The sequence below is a fragment of the Lissotriton vulgaris genome, chromosome 1_1 (genome assembly GCF_964263255.1).
Source record: "Lissotriton vulgaris chromosome 1_1, aLisVul1.2, whole genome shotgun sequence".
Taxonomy (NCBI): Eukaryota; Metazoa; Chordata; class Amphibia; order Caudata; family Salamandridae; genus Lissotriton; species Lissotriton vulgaris.
The window spans coordinates 722,549,835-722,569,759 of NC_141685.1; the positions used below are offsets into that span (position 1 = coordinate 722,549,835).

Below are 19,925 nucleotides of genomic sequence, written 5' to 3' on the forward strand. Positions count from 1 at the left end.
CTCACCCTGAACTGCTCGTGATAATGTGACCAGGCGTAGCCCCCATACGTCACCTGCACTCTCCTGATTACATCCATGTATTTAAAGATAGACACACACCTCTCAGGGTATTTCTCGCAATATGCACTTGCGAATATTAGGAAAGCTGCTGGCCAATTCTCAATGGTCATGGCTATTTTAGGTCTTTTGGCCAACTCTAATTCCTATTCCTTCGAGCCCTTCTTTGCCCTTAACTCCCACTGTAGCAACTTCAGCATGTCTACGTACTACCCTTTCCAAATGTTTTCCTTTGTCGACAACATAAGATGGGCTCCTAATGGCTTTGTCACTCCCATGTATGGCAGTCTCTTGAGTTTTATCTTGTGGCTCTCTTTTTTCTCATCTGTTTGTGCCCCAGTGTCTTCCTTGTCTCCCCCTGTCGTCTCCTCCTTGACCGATGCTGTACCCTGCCCTTCGCCCTGCCTACTCACCACTGCCCCCTTTTTTCTTCTCCCCATCCAAATCCTACATTTCTGGACCCACCCCTGTATCCTTCACGTATAAACCCTTCAGCAAGCGCACCCCCTCTGTATTGTCGCCTCTCTGTGCATTAGTCCCCGCTGACACCTTTACCTTGGAATCATTCCAATCAGTTCTCTCTTTATTACCCTTATCTGGCGTCAAGGTCGTCATCCTCACTGGATTCCACCACCTAACCAGTCTTGAAGGGGTATGCACCACTCTGTCATGGGCCGGGTGCTGTCGCTTCCTCTCCATTTGTAACACACTAGGCACACTGTTACTATGACTTCCAATCTTTCCTGTTCCCCTCCTTCGTCCTCGACAATTTCCCCTTCCTCCACACTATCCTCGTCATAATCCAACTGCATAGGGTCCTCCTCCACTATTGTATGCACTTGTGCCTCGGCCCTGCTACTGCAAATTAACTCCTCCAGGTCTAAGCCTGGATACCGCTGTGCTGCCAAAAGCCCTTCTGACCTACTCCTGGGGTCTTGCCCTGTCATTCGCGCCACTGCCCCTGAGGCTGCACCAACCCCACGGGGTTGCTGTCCACCTGATTGAATCTCCATTTGCAGATGGCATGTGTCCTGACCGTCCCTCTAGGTGGCCCGGCTGTCCACCTTTGACAGTGCCATTCCTTCTCCTCCGTGATGCGGAGCCGCATGCGACTCACCCTCGCCTGTTACCTCCTTTGCCCTCCTACTCTTCAATTGAAAAGTAAGGTCCAGCAACTTGGGGTTAGAGCCCTCGTCTGTTACTGGACACCACTACCAATACCCCCCCTCTCCTGCCCACCTTCTGAGCGCACCCCGCCTACCCCTTCACTGTCCCACAACCCTGTCTGTCTCACCTATTTCCACCCTCGCCCTGCCGAATGCCTCCGCCACTTTGGAGCCCCCCTGGAACCTCTCCCTGGCATGTATTTACTGCGGCTGGAGGCTTACACCATAACCCCTGCCCCTCAAAACTCCGTCCCTGCTCCTCCTCATCATTCCATTCAAGCATTGCTGCTACAATAGCAGATGCTGGGCCCTTTACATGCCCTTCCTCCCCACCCATCATTCCTCCCTCCCTTCCTTTCTCTTTCTTCCCTTCTCAAGGGCTGTGGCTGAGTAATTTGGATCAAACCCCCTCCTCCAACTGGCATGTACTAAGCCCTGCGGGGTCCCGCTCCAACCAACCCTTCATCCACAATGAAGGTGTCTTCCCCCATCTAGTCCCCCCTGCACCCCCTTGTTGCATGGCCTCCCCTCCCCACCCCTCTTTCTATGTCCTCCTCCCTTTCCATGACATCTATCAGCTTTGTGCTGCCTGTCCCTCCTTTCTGTGCCCCTTCCCCTGCACATCCAAATTCCCCAAAATCTCTCCCTCAGCATGTCTCTTTCCTGGCTCCCTCCCCTTCAAGCTCCTGCTCTGTGCCTTCCCATTGTTTCCATGATGGCCCTCCCTGCTGGGATTCTTCCACCCCACCACCACAGGCATGCCCTTGTCCCTTCCCCTCAGCTTCTTCGTGCCACTCGCGGCCTCATTGGCAGCCGCAACCTCATGCTTGTGTCCTTATGTGGCCCTGCCCGCTTCCTTCATAAATGTCAGTGCGGGATGCCTCGTGGTGTCCCGCCCCCTCCCTCATTGCGCTTGGCCACATGCTGCCGCACTGCCATCATGCCCACCTGCACTTACCACATTGTTGTTCTTTCCCCTCAGGGCCCGCGTCGGGTAGCATGCCCACAACACCACGACTACCCCATCAGCTGTCTTTTATAGAATGCTCTTCTTGCCTTGTATATGTATAGGCATTTATATAGCGCACTACTTACCCGTAGGGTCCCAAGGCGCTTCGACCGCTGCGAAACCCTTCCTGGCTTCCCTGAGAGATGGTCCCTTAATGAGTATCTCCAGGGTGAGACCAGGCATCCCCGGCGGTCTGGTGGGGCCGTTAGTGAAGATGAGGCAAGCTAATGCCCAGAGTTGCTGAGTGTGATCGCTGATCAGAGTGGGCACAGAGGCGAGAGAATTATCGAGTCCGCTGACCCTGATCCAGACACCTGCCGCGCCGGGAATCGAACCCTGGTCCCGGGCCGTCCTCTGCTCTCGGGTCTGCCGCCTCTAACCAGTGAGCCATACTACTTCGCCTGCCACACCTCTGCCTCCACCGCAACAGGTCCATGCGTCCTGCCTCGGTGAGCAGGCTCATCGTTTAGGCCAACCTGGGATCCACAGGTAGAGACGACATTTCTTCCTGCCTCCCTACCTCCCACAGCTACCAGCAAATTCTTTTAAGACCGCCAAAACAACTACCCTGCTCAGCTACCTACAAACCTAACAGGCTGCCATGTCACCTTACTTAAGATGGTGACACAGCGACACAATGTCCAGTTTTGTAACCCACCCAGCCCAAATGAAGCCCAAAGAGCACTGTTGGGCTCTAGACTGCACACACGCCCAAAAATACTGGGGTGGGGCAAGCCTGCCGTTGGTCGGCCGCCCGCCCTCAAGCCCTATTATCACCAGGGGTCGGCCGAGTGGGAGGGGTTCCCATCTGCCATGTCCCCCCCACAAATACTTTCACTCCTTGGCTGCGGCAACAGCAGATAGCAGGAAGTGGGGCTCCCTACCTGTTGTAGGGCTGCACGCAATTTTCTTCAGTAACTATCCTCACATCGCTCTCCGGGAACGGCGGCAGGTGATTGCCATAGGCCCCGCACTGCAGTGTCATCTCCAGTCACCATTTGTGGGTTTCCAGCTATACTTTCAGTAGTCCTGCTCCATGCCAGCACCCAGATAAGACAGCACAGGCAAGTGGAAAAGTCGGCAGGTCGGTTGCCACGATCAGTCAAAAGACAGTACAGGCTCGGCATTGAGCGCACCTAAAGAGCATCCAATGCCGCCGCCATCTTAGTCACACCCCTGCATAAATGCAACTTAACTCACTTTCTTGGAAATTATCTCTTCTGGTAACTGTTATTACCATGGGATAGGTAGCACACAGAGCTTTTTAGCAGCTAAATCATTAGCTTTATTTCATACAAAGGAAGAAGTGCTTTGAATTCTTTGAATTTCTTAATGTCAATTCTAACTTTCATGTAAAACAGACAGTCAGCTTACTAAAGTTAAGAATACATTTTTATTCAGCTGGCTATCATATAACTTGTTACACAAAAGGAAAAGTAACCATACCCCTGTTGGAGAACATTCCCCTGCCACAAATTTGCAGTGCTGCTCTTTAGTAATCTAGTCATACTTTAGGCAAATATTATTGCACTGAACTGGACTGGTAAGTCTTGCTTAATGTTAAGATTGATGGACACCTTCTTCTTATGACCCTGCCCTGTTTCATTTTCCCCTCTAAGAATATTAGTTTGAAGAGGACACCCTCCTCGAGAAGAAATGTTTTTTACCTGTAATACTAGTTGTTGTCTTGCATGGATATTCTCACCCAATTAACGTTCAAATCTTCCATTCAAAACCTTGTTCAAAAGTAAGAAAAAGATGTGTTAGACATGGCAGCATTGGCGTGGGTCTCTCCTGCATTTTTTGCCTTTGCCTCCTGTGTTTTTGCTGTGTGTTGGACTCCGTTTTGCTGGTCTAAATGCTTTGGGCACTTTTCCACTGATGTCCAGTGCCAAAGTGCAAGTGCTCCCTTTGTAAATTGTTGTTATGGATTAGTGATTCCATGATTGGCATATACGATTTACTTGCCAGACCCTAGTACAGTGCACTGTGTGTGCCCAGGGCCTGTCAATCAAATGCTGCTAGTGGGCTGCAGCACTGATTCTGCCACCCACAGGAACAGCCTGTAAAATGTAACTCTGGCCTGCCATCGCAGATCCTGTGTGCCATTTGGGACTGCCATGTCGACTTGGCAAGTGCACACACTTGCTAGTCCCTAAACCTTCCCTTTTGGATATATGACCTTACAACGCATACTTTTACCACGCATACCATTACAACGCGGTATTTACAACGCATACCGTTACAACGCATAGCGCTTAGAGGTGCTGGATAGTGGTAAGTATAATTTTATATTCCAACTCCAGTCCCCGTGGACACTAGGGAAGGTGTTGGATATAAAATTATACTTATTCCCTATCCTAGAGCGCCCCCCAGCGCAATGCGTTGTAATGGTATGCGTGGTAATGCCTGCGTTGTAGTGGTAGTGCGTGGTAAAAACTTTGTTGTAAACGTTGTATACCTTCCCTTTTCCACATATTGATTACCTCTAAGGTAGGCCCAAGGTACCCCTGTGGCCAGGGTGCATTGCATGTGAAAGGTTGGACATGCCCTGATGTGTGGGCATGTCCTGATAGTAAAATACTGCCATTTTCGTTTTTTCACTATTGCAAGGCTACCTGTTCCCATAGGACAGAATGGGTAGTTTGTTCATAACATCTTATAAACATAACTGGCCCTGGGAACAAGGTAGAGAAATAAAGTTTAATATGCCTGAACTCAAAATGTTAAAATGCATCTTTGAGCGAGGGTGATTTTTACATTCTGGGTTTAAAAAAAACACTTTTAGAAAGTAGGTATTTTCTTGCCTAAAATATCCAGTGTGCCTCTGCTAGGTTTTTGTATTGCATGTCTGGCTTTTGGATGACAGGGGCTGGAGAGGGGCAGTGACTCTAGAGAGCCTGATGAGTCAGCGTTGGGCTGAATGAGCCTGGTCCGCATTTGGAGTGGTGGGGGAGAAAGCACCTGCACCTGAATAGGTCTGTGTCTGCCTTCCACAATGATGTCTCCGCCCCCCTGTGGTGTGACTGGAGCCAGGGCTCACACTGACAATGGAGGTTGTTGTGCACTTGCAAAGTGCCCCACATAACTGGTTTTGGCTGGGTACAGACACTCTCTGCTTTCAGAGAACAAAGGATTTTTGTGTATACAAAGAGGAGCCCAGACCCCAGACTTTAAGATAATTTCTGGGAAATCAAGAGGAACCTTTGTCAAGGAGAAGAGCCGGATAAGCTGAGGAAGAATATTGACCATGTGCTCTTTGGTGTCTGGGGTTAGCCTGCAGTGGATACTTGCTGCCAAGGAAAAGAGAAAGACTTTACTGCTTGCTTTGTCCCCCCTGCTTGAAGAGAAGATCTCCAAGGGCATGAGCTGAGCTTGCCCCCTGTTCTAGAGGTCTCAGGAACAGCAAAGACCTCAATGTGTCTGTGGTCACCATCTCTGATCGTCGCTGCAGAAGAAAAGGGTAACCTACTCTGTCATCTAGTCCCTCACAGGATTCCGTGTCCTGAAAGCACCGCCGAGAGCCATGCCTCGCAACTCAACCCTGGTCTTACCAACTCCGTCAACGAGCTGCTGCTTGCACGGTGTCCGGTGGGCACCGCACTCCTCAACGCTTTGCTTTACTCTGCAAGGACGCCACCTACTCCGTCACTGCCTGACCCGAACATCATCCGGCTCCGTTGCAGCACCGTGACCTGCCAGCACTGCAGCGCGCACCGTCTCACCCTTCAACCTAAGCCCTGGTCTCACCAACTCGGTCAACTATTCTCTGCCTGCACCGCATCTTGAGGACACTACCCACCACAACGCTCCGCTTCACAACGCGACCACAACGTTTGCCCCGGCCGACTCACACTGACTTGTTGGTTGCAACAAGAAATGTACGTTGTCCAAGTCTGTTGCCGCTTTAGCTGGCCCGTATCGACTCGCTCGGCTGGAATTGCTAGAGTCTATCGTATTCGGTATCGCGGTAGCCCCAGGAAGAGCTACTGAGTCAGAAGAATTGTGTTGTATTGATTTTCCTGCAAATTAAAGGTTATTTTGCACAAGTATTATTTTTCAAGAGCATTATATGTTGGATTTTATTGGATTTGGTCTTGTTGGTTTAGATAAAGATTTCCATTTTGGTGTCCATTTGTAGAGTTTTCACTGTGTTACTGTATGTGTTCACAAATCCTTCACACTCTGGGTCTGAGATAAGCCTGTCTTCTCATACCAAGCTTCCAAGGGTGTGAGCAGGGGCTATTTTAGAAGTGTATCCCACTTACCCTGACTAGAAGCCAGGGTCCCTATTTGGACAAAGGTACTTACCTATGCCAACTAGAGACCCCCATTTCTAACAAGATGCTTTTTGGGTCCTTGTCTTTTCACATGATGTAATCTAGTTAGTCTGTCAATCTTGTGAGACTACAGCAGTTTGGCAATGCTCTTTGCATTACATTTAGAGCTACGCATGTTTATAAACCTCAGTACAACATTCCTTTATATAAGATAAACTAGGAAGATACTTTCCTAGAATCATTTAGAGGTCACCATTTTGACCACCCTCAGAAACTCTTTTGCTATGCTTCAAATATGAGCACAGGTTCTCTCACACTTTCAGTCATGCAAATGTTTGGGAGTATCCAAGAAGAAAACCCAATGCGAACAATCCATGATACCTATAATCCTCTACTCTGTCTTCTCCCGTCTACACCACATGTTTGGGCACGAAAAATAGCGTGGTTGGCCATTTGATTCATGACTGCTTTTCATCAGGGTCTATGTGTAGACAAGGTTTATCGAGGTTCAAGACAAGAAACATTATCGCTGAAAATTGAAGTGAAGTTCTGCTCTATTCTTTTCATTACTTATAGAGATTGATTTAAGGGTTCCTCCAAACTGTGATGTTCCTCCGACCCCAATCCTCTCTGTTTGCAGTCAGGGCTGTTACTCATCATTTCACTGGGGTATTGTTCCTTTAAGAATTTGCATCTTCTGAATTATTTTTGCACTGTCTATTTCAGGTTAGAACAAACATGTTCATGATTTAGTTAAAATAGATATCCAGTGTAATCGTTCCATGCATTTATTCACTCATATTTTTAGACTTTTCTTGCCATCTGCAAACATCTTCCAGGGGCAGCTATTACCTAAAATAAAGAGTACTTGGGATAATCAAGGAACCTTTTAAACAATGCACTGGAAAATACTCAAAATGTTTGTGGATACCTATAAAGGTACTACTTTGGGAGAGTTCACTGTTTGTGCATGGACTACTCTATTCACATTAGCCCAGGGTCTCATTTGCACCAGCAAAACATCTTAATACTTAGTAAAACACCCAAACTCATGTGTAATGATGTCTCACCTAAAAACCCACTAGTCCATCAAATGTGGCATAAGATTTTATTTTAATGGTGGGGAGTTCCACTGTTCCCAGCACTTGATAAAGGCTCATGTGTGTTGGGGAGAGGAGTTTGCCAAAAGTCTAGGGCAGTCGACCTCAAATCTGGGAAACCGGGTTCTAATCTCGGCAATGACGCTGAACATCCTGTGATCCTGGTCAAATCACGTAGGGCCATATGTATCAAGGCCAAATGGGTTCGCAAACACCGAAATTCGCAGAATTTCGGCGTTTGCGAACTCATTTTCGCAAAATGTTATGTATGAAAGAATTTGGGTGCAAAATAAGGAATTGCAAAATTTGCTATTCCTTATTTTGCGATTGCATTTAAGGAATCGTAAATTTTGCGATTCCTTAAATGCAATGTATTAAGCAAAAAAAAAATCCAAAATGCCCTTAAGGAATCGCAAATTACCACCAACTTCTAGTTGGTGGTAAGATGCGATTTCCTTGAAAAATGCACATTTCAGCATTTTTCAAAGTGCCATGTGATGCACATACATGCCCTTAGGGCATGTATGTGCACCACATGTGCACCCATACTTATTTCAGGGGTGCAAAAGGGTGTCCTTTGGACACCCCTGCACCCTTGAAATTATTCTCAATTTGCGATTAGCAAATTGCGAATCGCAAATTGTGAATAAATTTCCATTCCTTCCTATGGGCCAGGAGGCCCATAGAAATGAATGGGAAAGTATTCCTTAATTGCGAATTCGCAATTTGCGAATTCACAATTAAGGAATATCAAGAAATAGCTAATAAATTGTGATTTTCTTGATACATACCAATTAGCGATTCTGAAATAGCGATTTCTTAAAAATCGCTATTACAGAATCGCTAATTGGTATCTTGATACATATGGCCCTTAATCTCCCCATGCCTAACAAAAATGAATGTGTCCTCATGTAACGCAACTGGTGGGTGTAAAGCGCCATGATACCCAATACCTTCGGGTCAAGTTCGCGCTATATAAAACTCCATTAAAAAAAAAAACCTTTGAGAATAGAACAAAGTTTCGCTAGCTTTCTTTCCCTATGGATTTTACAGCTCCCACATATATCGATCAAGGCTTCAGACAGTGCTGGTTGTAGTTACTCACTAGCTTTATGCCATTTTTGAGCTGCAACAAGTCATGAAAATAAAAAACGACGATTACACGTATTCACTGTGCTTGGTTTCCATTGTTTTCAGAAATAAATTGCCCAGGGCCTGCAATTCCACATGGAACAATTACAAACGCCAAGCCAGTTTTTAGGAAGGATGAGAGATTGGAATTCTACTGTGAGATGGGATATAAATCTGAGGGCAGAACTCCAGAATGCACAGAGGAAGGTTGGAATCCAAAGCCTTTGTGTAAAGGTAAGTGTCCACTGGTTTTATCGGTTTGAAGGACTGGGTTCTTTAAGACCCAGCGGTGCCAGGGCACAACACCTGAAACCTTCGTGGGTAACCTGCTCCGGCGTACGAATCACAGAGACACGGGACACTTCCTTCGACGTCAAAGATTCAAGGTTTATTTACTGCAGGGAACACAGAAGTCACGACAAGTACACCACGTGCAACTTGGGGAGACTGCTTCAAATTGGTTCTGTGGATCGCTCCTTTTATACAGTTTTTACCCATAAGACAACATGGCACACAAAAGTTTACAACCCGGTTCCCATCATTATCCCCCAGAGGGGTCGCTTTGGTCACTTTGATACACATGAGGTCCGGAACATAAGTGCGGAAACATTTGGCGGTTCCCAACTGTAAAAACCCATCTTCCCACCATTAGCAAATTCCAATCAGCAGTAAAATAGATCGAAATAGGAACAAGGACAGGTGCAGAGGAAGACGGAGACAGTGGGGAGATCGGAAAGGGTGTAAAAGGGGAGGTATCGGGAAACACTAGATACAGGCATCAAAGGGACGTGCCTAATGAGATGCACGGCTGCGACAATAAGTCCGTGCGGCAAGATGAGCCTCAAGCGGCGCCATCTGCCTTACAGTAGCATCCCCCTCGTCATAAAGACACTCACAAAGAACATGTGTCTTCCGCATATATCTTGGGAGTCCCAGGGTCGCGAAGCGGACAGCGTCCGTTCGCTGACTACTTGAGGGCAAGAGACAAAATGGATGCCGTATCTAAGATGGAACCCGTGGGTACAGATGAAAAACCCACATAACAAACGAACGGTTTAAGTTAGCACAGCGAAACTGCGCACACTTACTAAACTCGTCATTTGCGGTTCATAGATACTAAACTCGACCATATTCGTATGAGTCGAAAACACCACTTACAATTGTCACGGAACCTCAGACGCTCCTTTTGCCCTCATGTAGGCAAGCACTAGTCGGAATCATATTCGATATTCATCAAATCATCGAGATGTTGCTGTAGCATAGCTCTGTCCAACCGAGCCCCCTTGGTAACAGGTGGTTGTCTTATACACGTTGTAGCACAGAGGCCACATAAGGCAGGACCACACTGCACACAAAGGCAACACGTGAACAGGAACACTACAACGACTCCGATGATCATCAGAATCTTCCAACCCCAAGTCGACATCAGGCCCCAAAACCACCCAAGTAGCGTCCAATCCCCTACATCCACGTGTATGGATTCGGAGATCTTATGCAACCTCGAGATGGCTTGATAGACAGTAGGAGCATTATCTGGAATGAAAATGCAGCAGCTCGAATGGATCACCTTACATACCCCACCTCGATCTGCTAAGATGACATCTAAAACCATACGGTTTTGCAACGTCATAAGTCTCTCCGCCTGAAGTTCAGTGGTGATATTACCAAGGGCACTGGCAGTAATATTAGCTGTCGATTCTACCACTCGAGTCAACTGTCTCAGGTTCCTACTATTAACCATAGGTCCCCAAAACGGGAGGAAACCCTTGAAAAAGTCTCCTGCCTCTTGACCGGCAGTATCCTCTTCGCTAATTACGCCTCGCACAACTCTAGTCTTATGATAATCGGCATCTACGGTAAACGTCGGAGGCAACAGATTTGCAATGAAACATGAGCCCATGAAGTCAGCGGGCAACCATGTGTATGCACGATCATAACAGATAAAGTATGTACCCTTGGCAGCCAGAAACACAGGGGACGAGAACATCGGCAGAATGTAATTTTCAGTGCAAGCACTTGCTCCGAGCCTGGCTTGCGATCTTCGGCCACGACCCATGAGACAAAAATTACCAGTGTGGGGTATGACCCATATCGGAGGCGAGCTTTTAAGCTGCTTTTCACTAGTGAACGCACTATATTCACCTCTACTTAGGACCCTATAGGCCTGTATCTCTTCTTCAGGAATAAGTGAAGGATCATAGATATCACTATCTAAATCCTCTATTGCTATCGACAAAGGTTTTTGATACGAGGTAGGACCAGAGTAGGGGGAACGTGGTTCTCGAATGGGGTGGAAACCCAGTGCGCTTCAAAACATTGTTTGAAATGCTCGAGCTGACCCTTGGGAACTATACGGTAACACCAGATATGGAATTCCCTTATCCGTAGTATGTGGCATCAACCCACACACCCAACAATTAGTAGTGTTAACCACTAACTGATGCTGATGAAGGAGCTGAATAAAGGAATTGTTGCGGAATTCTACACGTCTAGCCTGCTCGTGTTCCGGTAACATGTGAAAGGAATGGGGAGAAACAGTAGAGGTAAGTTTAGGGTCAGGAGTAGGAGTAGGTGTAGCAGAAGGTAAGAAGTAAGACATAGTGTAATACACCCCACCCGCCAATAATGCTGAAGCAGTCAAAAACAATACAAACAGTTGGAATATAAAACATTTGGTACGACTGAGTTGCTGCAGCTTGAATCTGTGAACCTGAGCTCCTTCCAAATCATTCAGCTTCGAGAATGCCATTCCCTATGACCGTCCGCAACGTTTCTTGACGCACTTCGTTCTGTGTAGCAATAGTCAATCCCTAGGAATTCCCAGGAACCGACGGCCTTTAACCTAGCGTCAAGACCTACTATCCAGAAGGAAGTACGCGCGCGGCCCTACGGCCTTCAATGCACAATATATATGTATGCAAAAACAAAGTCTCTCAGCTGTGGAAGCAAAAAGTACAAGGAATGAAGCTCAATATATATATACAAAAATAATTACAGTAATACGAAAGTTCAAAACTGATCACGGGAAACGGGATAATGCAGTTGTCAATACAGTAAAGCAGGATCTGTTTATTAGTCCTTAGTGCGAGATCGCAAAAAGTATCGGGTTTTCCCAGGACGTGTCTGCTCGTCAAACAAAGAATCCGTTGAAGAGACAGCGTCCCGCTGATCAGTTGAGTGTTCTGGTCTTGAGTCTTTTGATGCTAATTGTTCAACAGTGTCTTTCTGCTGTGCTGGGGATTCTCCAACAGGCTGTGCGTCGCTAAAGGGTACAAACGCCGGCAATGTTTCTGTTTCAGTTGATGCAATGCCTCTCCTTACCCACGGGTCTGCCGGCAAAGGAATAGGGACTCTTTTGGTGTGCGTGGCATGCACCCAATTCTTACGTCCCTCGAGACGAACGGCAGTCCTCGTGGCCAGGAGCACTTGATAGGGTCCGGTAAACCTCGGGTCCAGGTTATTCTTGCGTGAAAAATTTCTCGTCACCACCCAGTCTCCGGGCTGGAGCTGGTGGCCTGGACCCTCCGTCTGTGTCGGCAATGCGTCGTAAACCTGTTGGTGAATTAACCTCAGTTTAGCAGTCAAGTCATGTAGATAATCGATCAACATTGGGTACTCAAGATCAGAGAACATTCCTGGCCTAGGAACCCCCCACACATTCGCAGGACGGCCGAACACTATTTCGTAGGGACTAAGCCCTACTCGGGAGTGTACAGTCGCCCTAGTTGACAGTAATGCTAAAGGTAAAGCGTCAGGCCACGAAAGACCAGTCGTAGCCTGAATCTTCGCTAACTTTAGTTTAAGGGTGCCGTTGTACCCTTCAACCAATCCAGCTGACTGGGGATGATTGGCGCTGTGGAATTTCTGATTAATTCCAAGGCCCTTACACACACTCTTCATCACACTTCCAACAAACTCACTTCCGTTATCTGACCACACGACTCTAGGCATTCCATACCGAGGAAAATATTCCTTCAGTAGGATTTTCGCAGTAGACAAAGCAGTATTGTCCTTGAGAGGATAGGCCTCGATCCATCGGGAGAATGCGCAAACCACAACTAAAACGTATTTCAGGTTATTGCATCACTCCATATGGATGAAGTCCAATTGAATCACCTCAAAGGGATACGAAGGGGGAGCAAAACTGCCAGGAGGAGTTGGGGTTCCTTTGCCAGGATTGTACATCATACACACCATACAATTCTTCACCAGACGTTCAGCACATTTCGTAATACCATCATTCTTCCACACAGGGGCCAACAACTTGCAAATACCTTTCGCGCTAATATGTGCTAACCCATGCGCCATTGTCACAACGGCCAGCACATACGCATCAGGCAACATCCATCTTTTCTGATCGGTCAAATCAATCCAACAACCATTCACATCCAACTTTCCCGTGCTTTCTTTCCACTTCGTCTTTTCAGTGTCGGTGGCCTCATTCTGAATTGCTTTCACACTCTCGATAGTGTCCTCACACATACTCGATTCTGTAGGCCACCTAACTGAACTCGTCACATACATCCGAGTGCTAAGGTTCCGGGCAGTCTCCTTAGCAATCTCATCCGCAAACGCATTACCACGACCAACATCATCCGTCACCTTACGATGCGCACTACATTTAACAATCGCAACTTGCGTAGGCAACGTCAATGCATCCAAAAGATCATTCACAAGCTGGCCATGCTGAATCTTCGTACCATGCGACGTCAAGAAACCTCTCTCTCTCCACAATCGTCCAAAACTATGTGCAACACCGAACGCATATTGGCTATCGGTAAACACATTCACACGTTTCCCTTTCGCTAACACACATGCTCTAGTAAGAGCAATCAGCTCCGCAGCTTGGGCAGAATTCTGATTCAACCTTGCAGTCTCAACAACAGTATTCAATGTTACAACAGCATAAGCAGTAGTCACATCGCCATTCGGCAGCTTAAAACATGACCCATCCACATACAAAGTACCATCCGGATCTTCCAATGGGGTGTTTTTAAGGTCCACTCGACCTTTTGTTTCCTCTTCAGTCCTCAAGTAGCAATCATGTTCTGCTACTTCATCTGACTCTGTGCTAATTGGTAACAAAGTTGCCGGGTTCAGAACATTACAACGTTTTATCTGAATGTGGCTTGCCAACAGCGTCAACTCGTACCCAGACAACCTCGCACTCGTCAAGTGCTGGGTTTTCGTTCGATTCAAAAGAGTGTCGACTGCATGCGGAACCATCACCGTAAGCATATTATCCATGACCAATCCTGCTGATTGTCGGATGGAGACCGCAGCTGCCGCTGTTGCTCGTAAACAACTCGGCAATGCTCTAGCTACTGGGTCCAAGGTCGAGGAAAACATATGCACATGGACGTTGCTTACCACCAAAAGGTTGCGTTAAGACACTCAAAGCACAACCTTCCCTCTCGTGAACATATAACGTAAACGGCTTACTGTAGTCAGGGGTACCTAACACAGGAGCCGAACACAATGAATCACGCAGTTCAGAAAAACTTTTCTGACATTCTTCCGTCCATGGTAAAGGAGTTGAAACATCCTTGCACGTAAGAGCCACCAATGGTTTCGCTAGCAATGAAAAATTAGGAATCCATTGCCTGCAGTACGACGTGATACCTAGAAAGGCACGCACATCTCTTTGGGTTGTTGGCACAGCCATTCGCGCAATTGCTGCAATTCTCCCTGGGGTCAACCTCCTTCCCTCCTTTGACAATAAGTGACCTAGATAGGTTACTTCTTGACAACAATATTGGAGTTTAGAAGGGGACACCTTATGATTCAACTCACAGAGATGTTGCAGCAACGACACCGTAGCAATTTTGCAAATGTCCTGAGTATCTGCAGCCACCAATAAGTCGTCGACATATTGGATTAAAGCCGCACCAACCGGCAACCTAAACGCATCCAGTTGACCCTTCAAGGCTTGGCTGTAAATAGATGGACTTTCACAGTAGCCCTGAGGAGCGCGTTTGAACCGGAAGCTACGTCCACCGAGAGAGAAACCGAAAAGGTCCCTGCTCTCCTCGGCAATCGGGATGCTGAAAAACGCATTTTTCAAGTCAATCACCGAAAACCATGATGCAGAAGCTGGAATCAGAGTCAGTAGCGCCGTGATGTCAGGCACAACGGGAAATTGAGGAACCACAATTTTATTCACCTCCCGTAAATCGATAACAAAGCGATAAACAGGCGGTTTTGAAGGATAAGTACGTTTAAGAATGGGCAGCACAGGGCTGTTGCACACGTTTCCCCGAGTCTCCTCAATAACATCTTTCTCAATCAGATCATAGATGATCGATAACAGTGCTCGTTCACCATCAAGGGAGATACGATATTGGGGAATACGTGGCAATCGCACATTCGATTTCAACTGAACAACATAAGGGGAGATATCAAGTAGGCCCACGTCATTTGGACCCGTTGCCCACAAAGATGCAGGAAGAGAACTCAATTCCGGTGGGAGCTTATCGAGGGACAGGTACATGGGAGAGACAACCCTCTCTCCTAACGTAAGCTTTACACCCGCAGGAGAACAATACAAAGTCGCATACAAACGTTTAAGCAAATCCAGGCCCAAAAGATTTTCACCACAACCCGTAGTCAAAATCAACGGAGCTTCTAGCTCACGTGGCCCAATTTTAAGGGGCAAAGGGCGCGAAACTGGATTGCTAACAGGGGCGCCAGAGAATCCAACGGAAACATTTGTTAAGCCAGACAAAGGTGCGCCAGGGAGTTTCGAATGCATGATAGAACTTTTCGCTGCACCAGTGTCCAACAGAAAAGGCTCAACGACGCCCGATGTAGCAACTGCGACGTAAGGCCGTCTCTGATCAACCGGAACTGATACCACTCCCTCTCCTTGTCTTTGGCTGTCCTAGTAATTACTGTCGTCAGTTCCCTGATCGACGTAATAATCGTCTACATTGTACTGCGCAGATCGTCCTTGCGATGATCCACGTTGATCGAAACAATTATTAGAATTGGATGAGTTATCTGAGCGATCGTTCTGAGCACCACGACCTCTACCACGTGATGCCTGCTGCGAACCACCACGACCTCCTCTAGATGAGTTACCATTGTTACGTTCATTTAGAACGGGACAATTGAATTTAATGTGACCCTCTTGTCTACAATAAGCACATTGATTGTACCCTAACGAAGATCTCTGGGAAGAGGAGTCATTACGATTTTGAGATCTATTCGATTGTGGCTGCGATCTATTCTGTTGCGAATTATTCTGATTCGACCGTGGAGGATACGCTTGTTGCAACAACACTTTAGTTTTGAGCTCTTTCGTCTTTTTATCAGCACGGTCGTTCTCTTCTTTCTCCCTATTCTCATAGTATTGTGCCGTAGCCAATATCTGAGCCGAAGTGGAAACGGCCCATGCACTTTCCGAATTCTTTAATTTATTGCTCAAATCGGGCAATAAATTTGAAACAAATTTATCCACGAACAACCTTTGACCACCCTCAGTGCTCATATCCTGCCCACTATGGTCGATGAATGCCTCCTCGAACCTCGTAAAGAAGTCGGAAACACTCTCGTCCTTCTTTTGCTTACAAGCTGACAATTTGTCCCAATTTACCCTCATAGCTGGCATAAGAGTTTTCATTAGCGTTATAATTCTTTGAGGAAGGGCATTGATCAACTGCTCGGGTTTAGCACCACCAACTTGTCGCGCATCTGCCGCCACAATGGCAGCCCAAGCACCACCTAATTCGTTTGCGTGATTTTCCTGACGAATCTTAGCCCATACCGGTTGCGGTACGACATTGCCGAACAACATATCGATATAAGCTAGATTCATTATCGTAGCATCTACGAGCTGCGATAATTCTTTATAATACCCTGCAGGGTTTTTGCGAGGGTCAGGCAAAGATTGCTTCACCTGTAACACTTCCGATCTCTTCCATGGGAGATGTATCCATACTCTCTGGAAAAACGGCGGGATCGGAGGGGCAGCTGCGGGGTTACCTGGCATCCAAACCGGCGGAACTTCACGCATGGGATATTGGCCAGACTCATCTGTCTGTCTTTCGACATCCTCGACAAACAAGGCTTGAGGTATAGGAGCGGGACGAAAAGATAGCAACCGTTCGACAGCACGTTGAACATTAGTATCCACTATCAGTCCAGTTGAAAACTGAAGCTGTAGATCAGACAAAGCGGTCAGCACCTCGTCAGGCGCGTCGGCCGATATCTGATCACGAAGAACCTTACACATTTCCTCAAACACAAATCTCTGGGTTGGTATATTGAACTGACAAAACGTGTCGAGTACAACACGTGGTGGATTTCTAAGGGGGTGCGTCATCCAACCCATCGCCATATTATATAGCGAAGCACGTTCCCTATTACCAGGAAGCTGACTACGTCTCTGAGGACCATCGGAACCAGCGGACCCTAGAACAGGTCCAAGCGAATGAAAGAAGCTAGCCGCAAGAGGAGAATTACGACTACGAGTAGAGGGAGGAGTATAGGACACAGGACTGACAAGTGAAGGAGTAGAAACAGTAGCAACAGTAGGGGTTAACAAAGCAGGAGCAGTAGCGTGAGCAGGAGTATGTGGAAGCGGAGGAGCAGTAGGAATGGAAACAGACGAAGGAGCAGGAACAGTCGGAAGAACGGGTGCAGGTTGAGGAACAGGCAAAGGAAGAATAGGTGTAGGAACAGGTACAGGGGGAATCACAGGGGCTGTGGTACCCTGTACGTATGGAGGTGGCGACTTCATAAGATAAGACATTAAAGGATCCTCAACTGACTCATCCTTCGTTTCCGACTCCGTAGGCAAAGCGGGATAACATTTATCTATGGTCATACGCTGTAATCTGTCAAACACTTCCTTTTCCCTAACCTCCTTATCATGCTGGAACTGCTCTGCTTTCTTTACAATGGTACCAGCAGTATCTCGCTGATTTCGTTTAGTCTGTCTGATTTCTTTCTGTCGGGCTTCTTTACGCCACAACCGAAAGGCATCAAACATGGCCGGCCTCGACTTTTTCGCGAACAACTTAACCTCTAGATTATCTAAGATCGGGGCCTCAAAGCTACCGTGAGGTGGCCAGCGAAGGTCACCATCCTTTTTTGTATATTTGATCCAGTATTCATTAAAAGTAATCGGGCCTAGCCCATGTTTACTGTAGAGCTCATAAGTGGGAGTTCCAACCGGAGGTATCGGACACGAGTCCTCCAGTCGGGAATCCATACCACAAGGCCTGAAACAACTAAACAAAGTACTACGACCAGGCATCTTGCACACTAGCCGAGTTTCACAAACTTCAAGGGTTACGGGATTTACCAAGTCCCAGCAAAGAACAAAACCCTCGGTTTTTGGCGGCTGCAGTCGTCAAACAACACAACAAAGTACGCTAGCAAAGTGTCACCGACAAAAACACTCACACAGCGTTAACAACAACAAAAACACTCGCTAAAGTGTCAACAACCAAGAACTCTGGGAGCGACCCACAAATACTTAACTCAAAGATCGATGGCGTCACCAGGAAGGCCCGTCAATCGTCTCGCTATACCAAGGTCTACGCCAGGCGCCAAAACAGGTCTACAGTCAGGGCAGCAGTCCGTCGCAGCCGTCCGGAGGCGGGAATCTTCGCGGGAAAAGTCTTCGGGCCACTTATTTCGACAACAGGATCGATGAAGCGGAGTGCACCTTCCCTCGGAGATTTCACACGAAGTTCCTCACGATCGTCGGGCTTGGACCGGTACCACTGATGCAGCCCCACGTTGGGCGCCAACTGAAGGACTGGGTTCTTTAAGACCCAGCGGTGCCAGGGCACAACACCTGAAACCTTCGTGGGTAACCTGCTCCGGCGTACGAATCACAGAGACACGGGACACTTCCTTCGACGTCAAAGATTCAAGGTTTATTTACTGCAGGGAACACAGAAGTCACAACAAGTACACCACGTGCAACTTGGGGAGACTGCTTCAAATTGGTTCTGTGGATCGCTCCTTTTATACAGTTTTTACCCATAAGACAACATGGCACACAAAAGTTTACAACCCGGTTCCCATCATTATCCCCCAGAGGGGTCGCTTTGGTCACTTTGATACACATGAGGTCCGGAACATAAGTGCGGAAACATTTGGCGGTTCCCAACTGTAAAAACCCATCTTCCCACCATTAGCAAATTCCAATCAGCAGTAAAATAGATCGAAATAGGAACAAGGACAGGTGCAGAGGAAGACGGAGACAGTGGGGAGATCGGAAAGGGTGTAAAAGGGGAGGTATCGGGAAACACGAGATACAGGCATCAAAGGGACGTGCCTAATGAGATGCACGGCTGCGACAATAAGTCCGTGCGGCAAGATGAGCCTCAAGCGGCGCCATCTGCCTTACAGTAGCATCCCCCTCGTCATAAAGACACTCACAAAGAACATGTGTCTTCCGCAAATATCTTGGGAGTCCCAGGGTCGCGAAGCGGACAGCGTCCGTTCGCTGACTACTTGAGGGCAAGAGACAAAATGGATGCCGTATCTAAGATGGAACCCGTGGGTACAGATGAAAAACCCACATAACAAACGAACGGTTTAAGTTAGCACAGCGAAACTGCGCACACTTACTAAACTCGTCATTTGCGGTTCATAGATACTAAACTCGACCATATTCGTATGGGTCGAAAACACCACTTACAATTGTCACGGAACCTCAGGTTGATTGCGCTTTCTTTTGGACACATTATAATGATGACATGAGAAGTACTACTACAATATTTCCACTAACAATCAAACTATAAGAAAAGACAAAGGGAATTGAATTAAATATTACTTGCTCTCCTCGTTCAGCAGAGTTCATTATGCACTCAGTATTATGTCTCATCGTGTGTAATGTTTGTCTGAAGAGGCCAACAATAAAGCCTGCAGACCAATATGACCGAAAAGAACATCCATGACTGCAGTGCATTCAAAAGAATAGACCTCCAACTGAGCCAGACTGTATTATGCATTTTGGGAACTGGTAACGTGCACTCACAGACGCAAAAACACCCATCCATTCATTCCCACAATATTACACACCACTGTAGGGCTCAGATATTGCAGGACAGATCAGAATTGGCCTCGATGTGTCTGCTTTGCGGTGAAATTCAGGGTAACAAATTTTGACAAATGTTCCACATTTTCGGGCATCACCAACAGCAGCCACATACAAAGATTTTCT

General features: G+C 47.2%; 1 protein-coding gene across 10 annotated transcripts in view; it reads left to right on the forward strand.

The window, feature by feature from the left end:
* Positions 1–19,925, forward strand: part of LOC147747713 (coagulation factor XIII B chain-like) — a 1,126,012-nt gene that overhangs the window by 56,945 nt on the left and 1,049,142 nt on the right. For 5 of the 10 annotated variants that reach the window (XM_086955075.1, XM_086955118.1, XM_086955080.1 and 2 more), the window contains exon 2: positions 8,810–8,977. The exons of the other annotated variants lie outside the window; for them this stretch is intronic. In XM_086955075.1, coding sequence (XP_086811201.1) covers positions 8,810–8,977 — 168 coding nt within the window. The remainder of the gene's footprint in view (positions 1–8,809; positions 8,978–19,925) is intronic. 10 annotated transcript variants of the gene reach the window in all.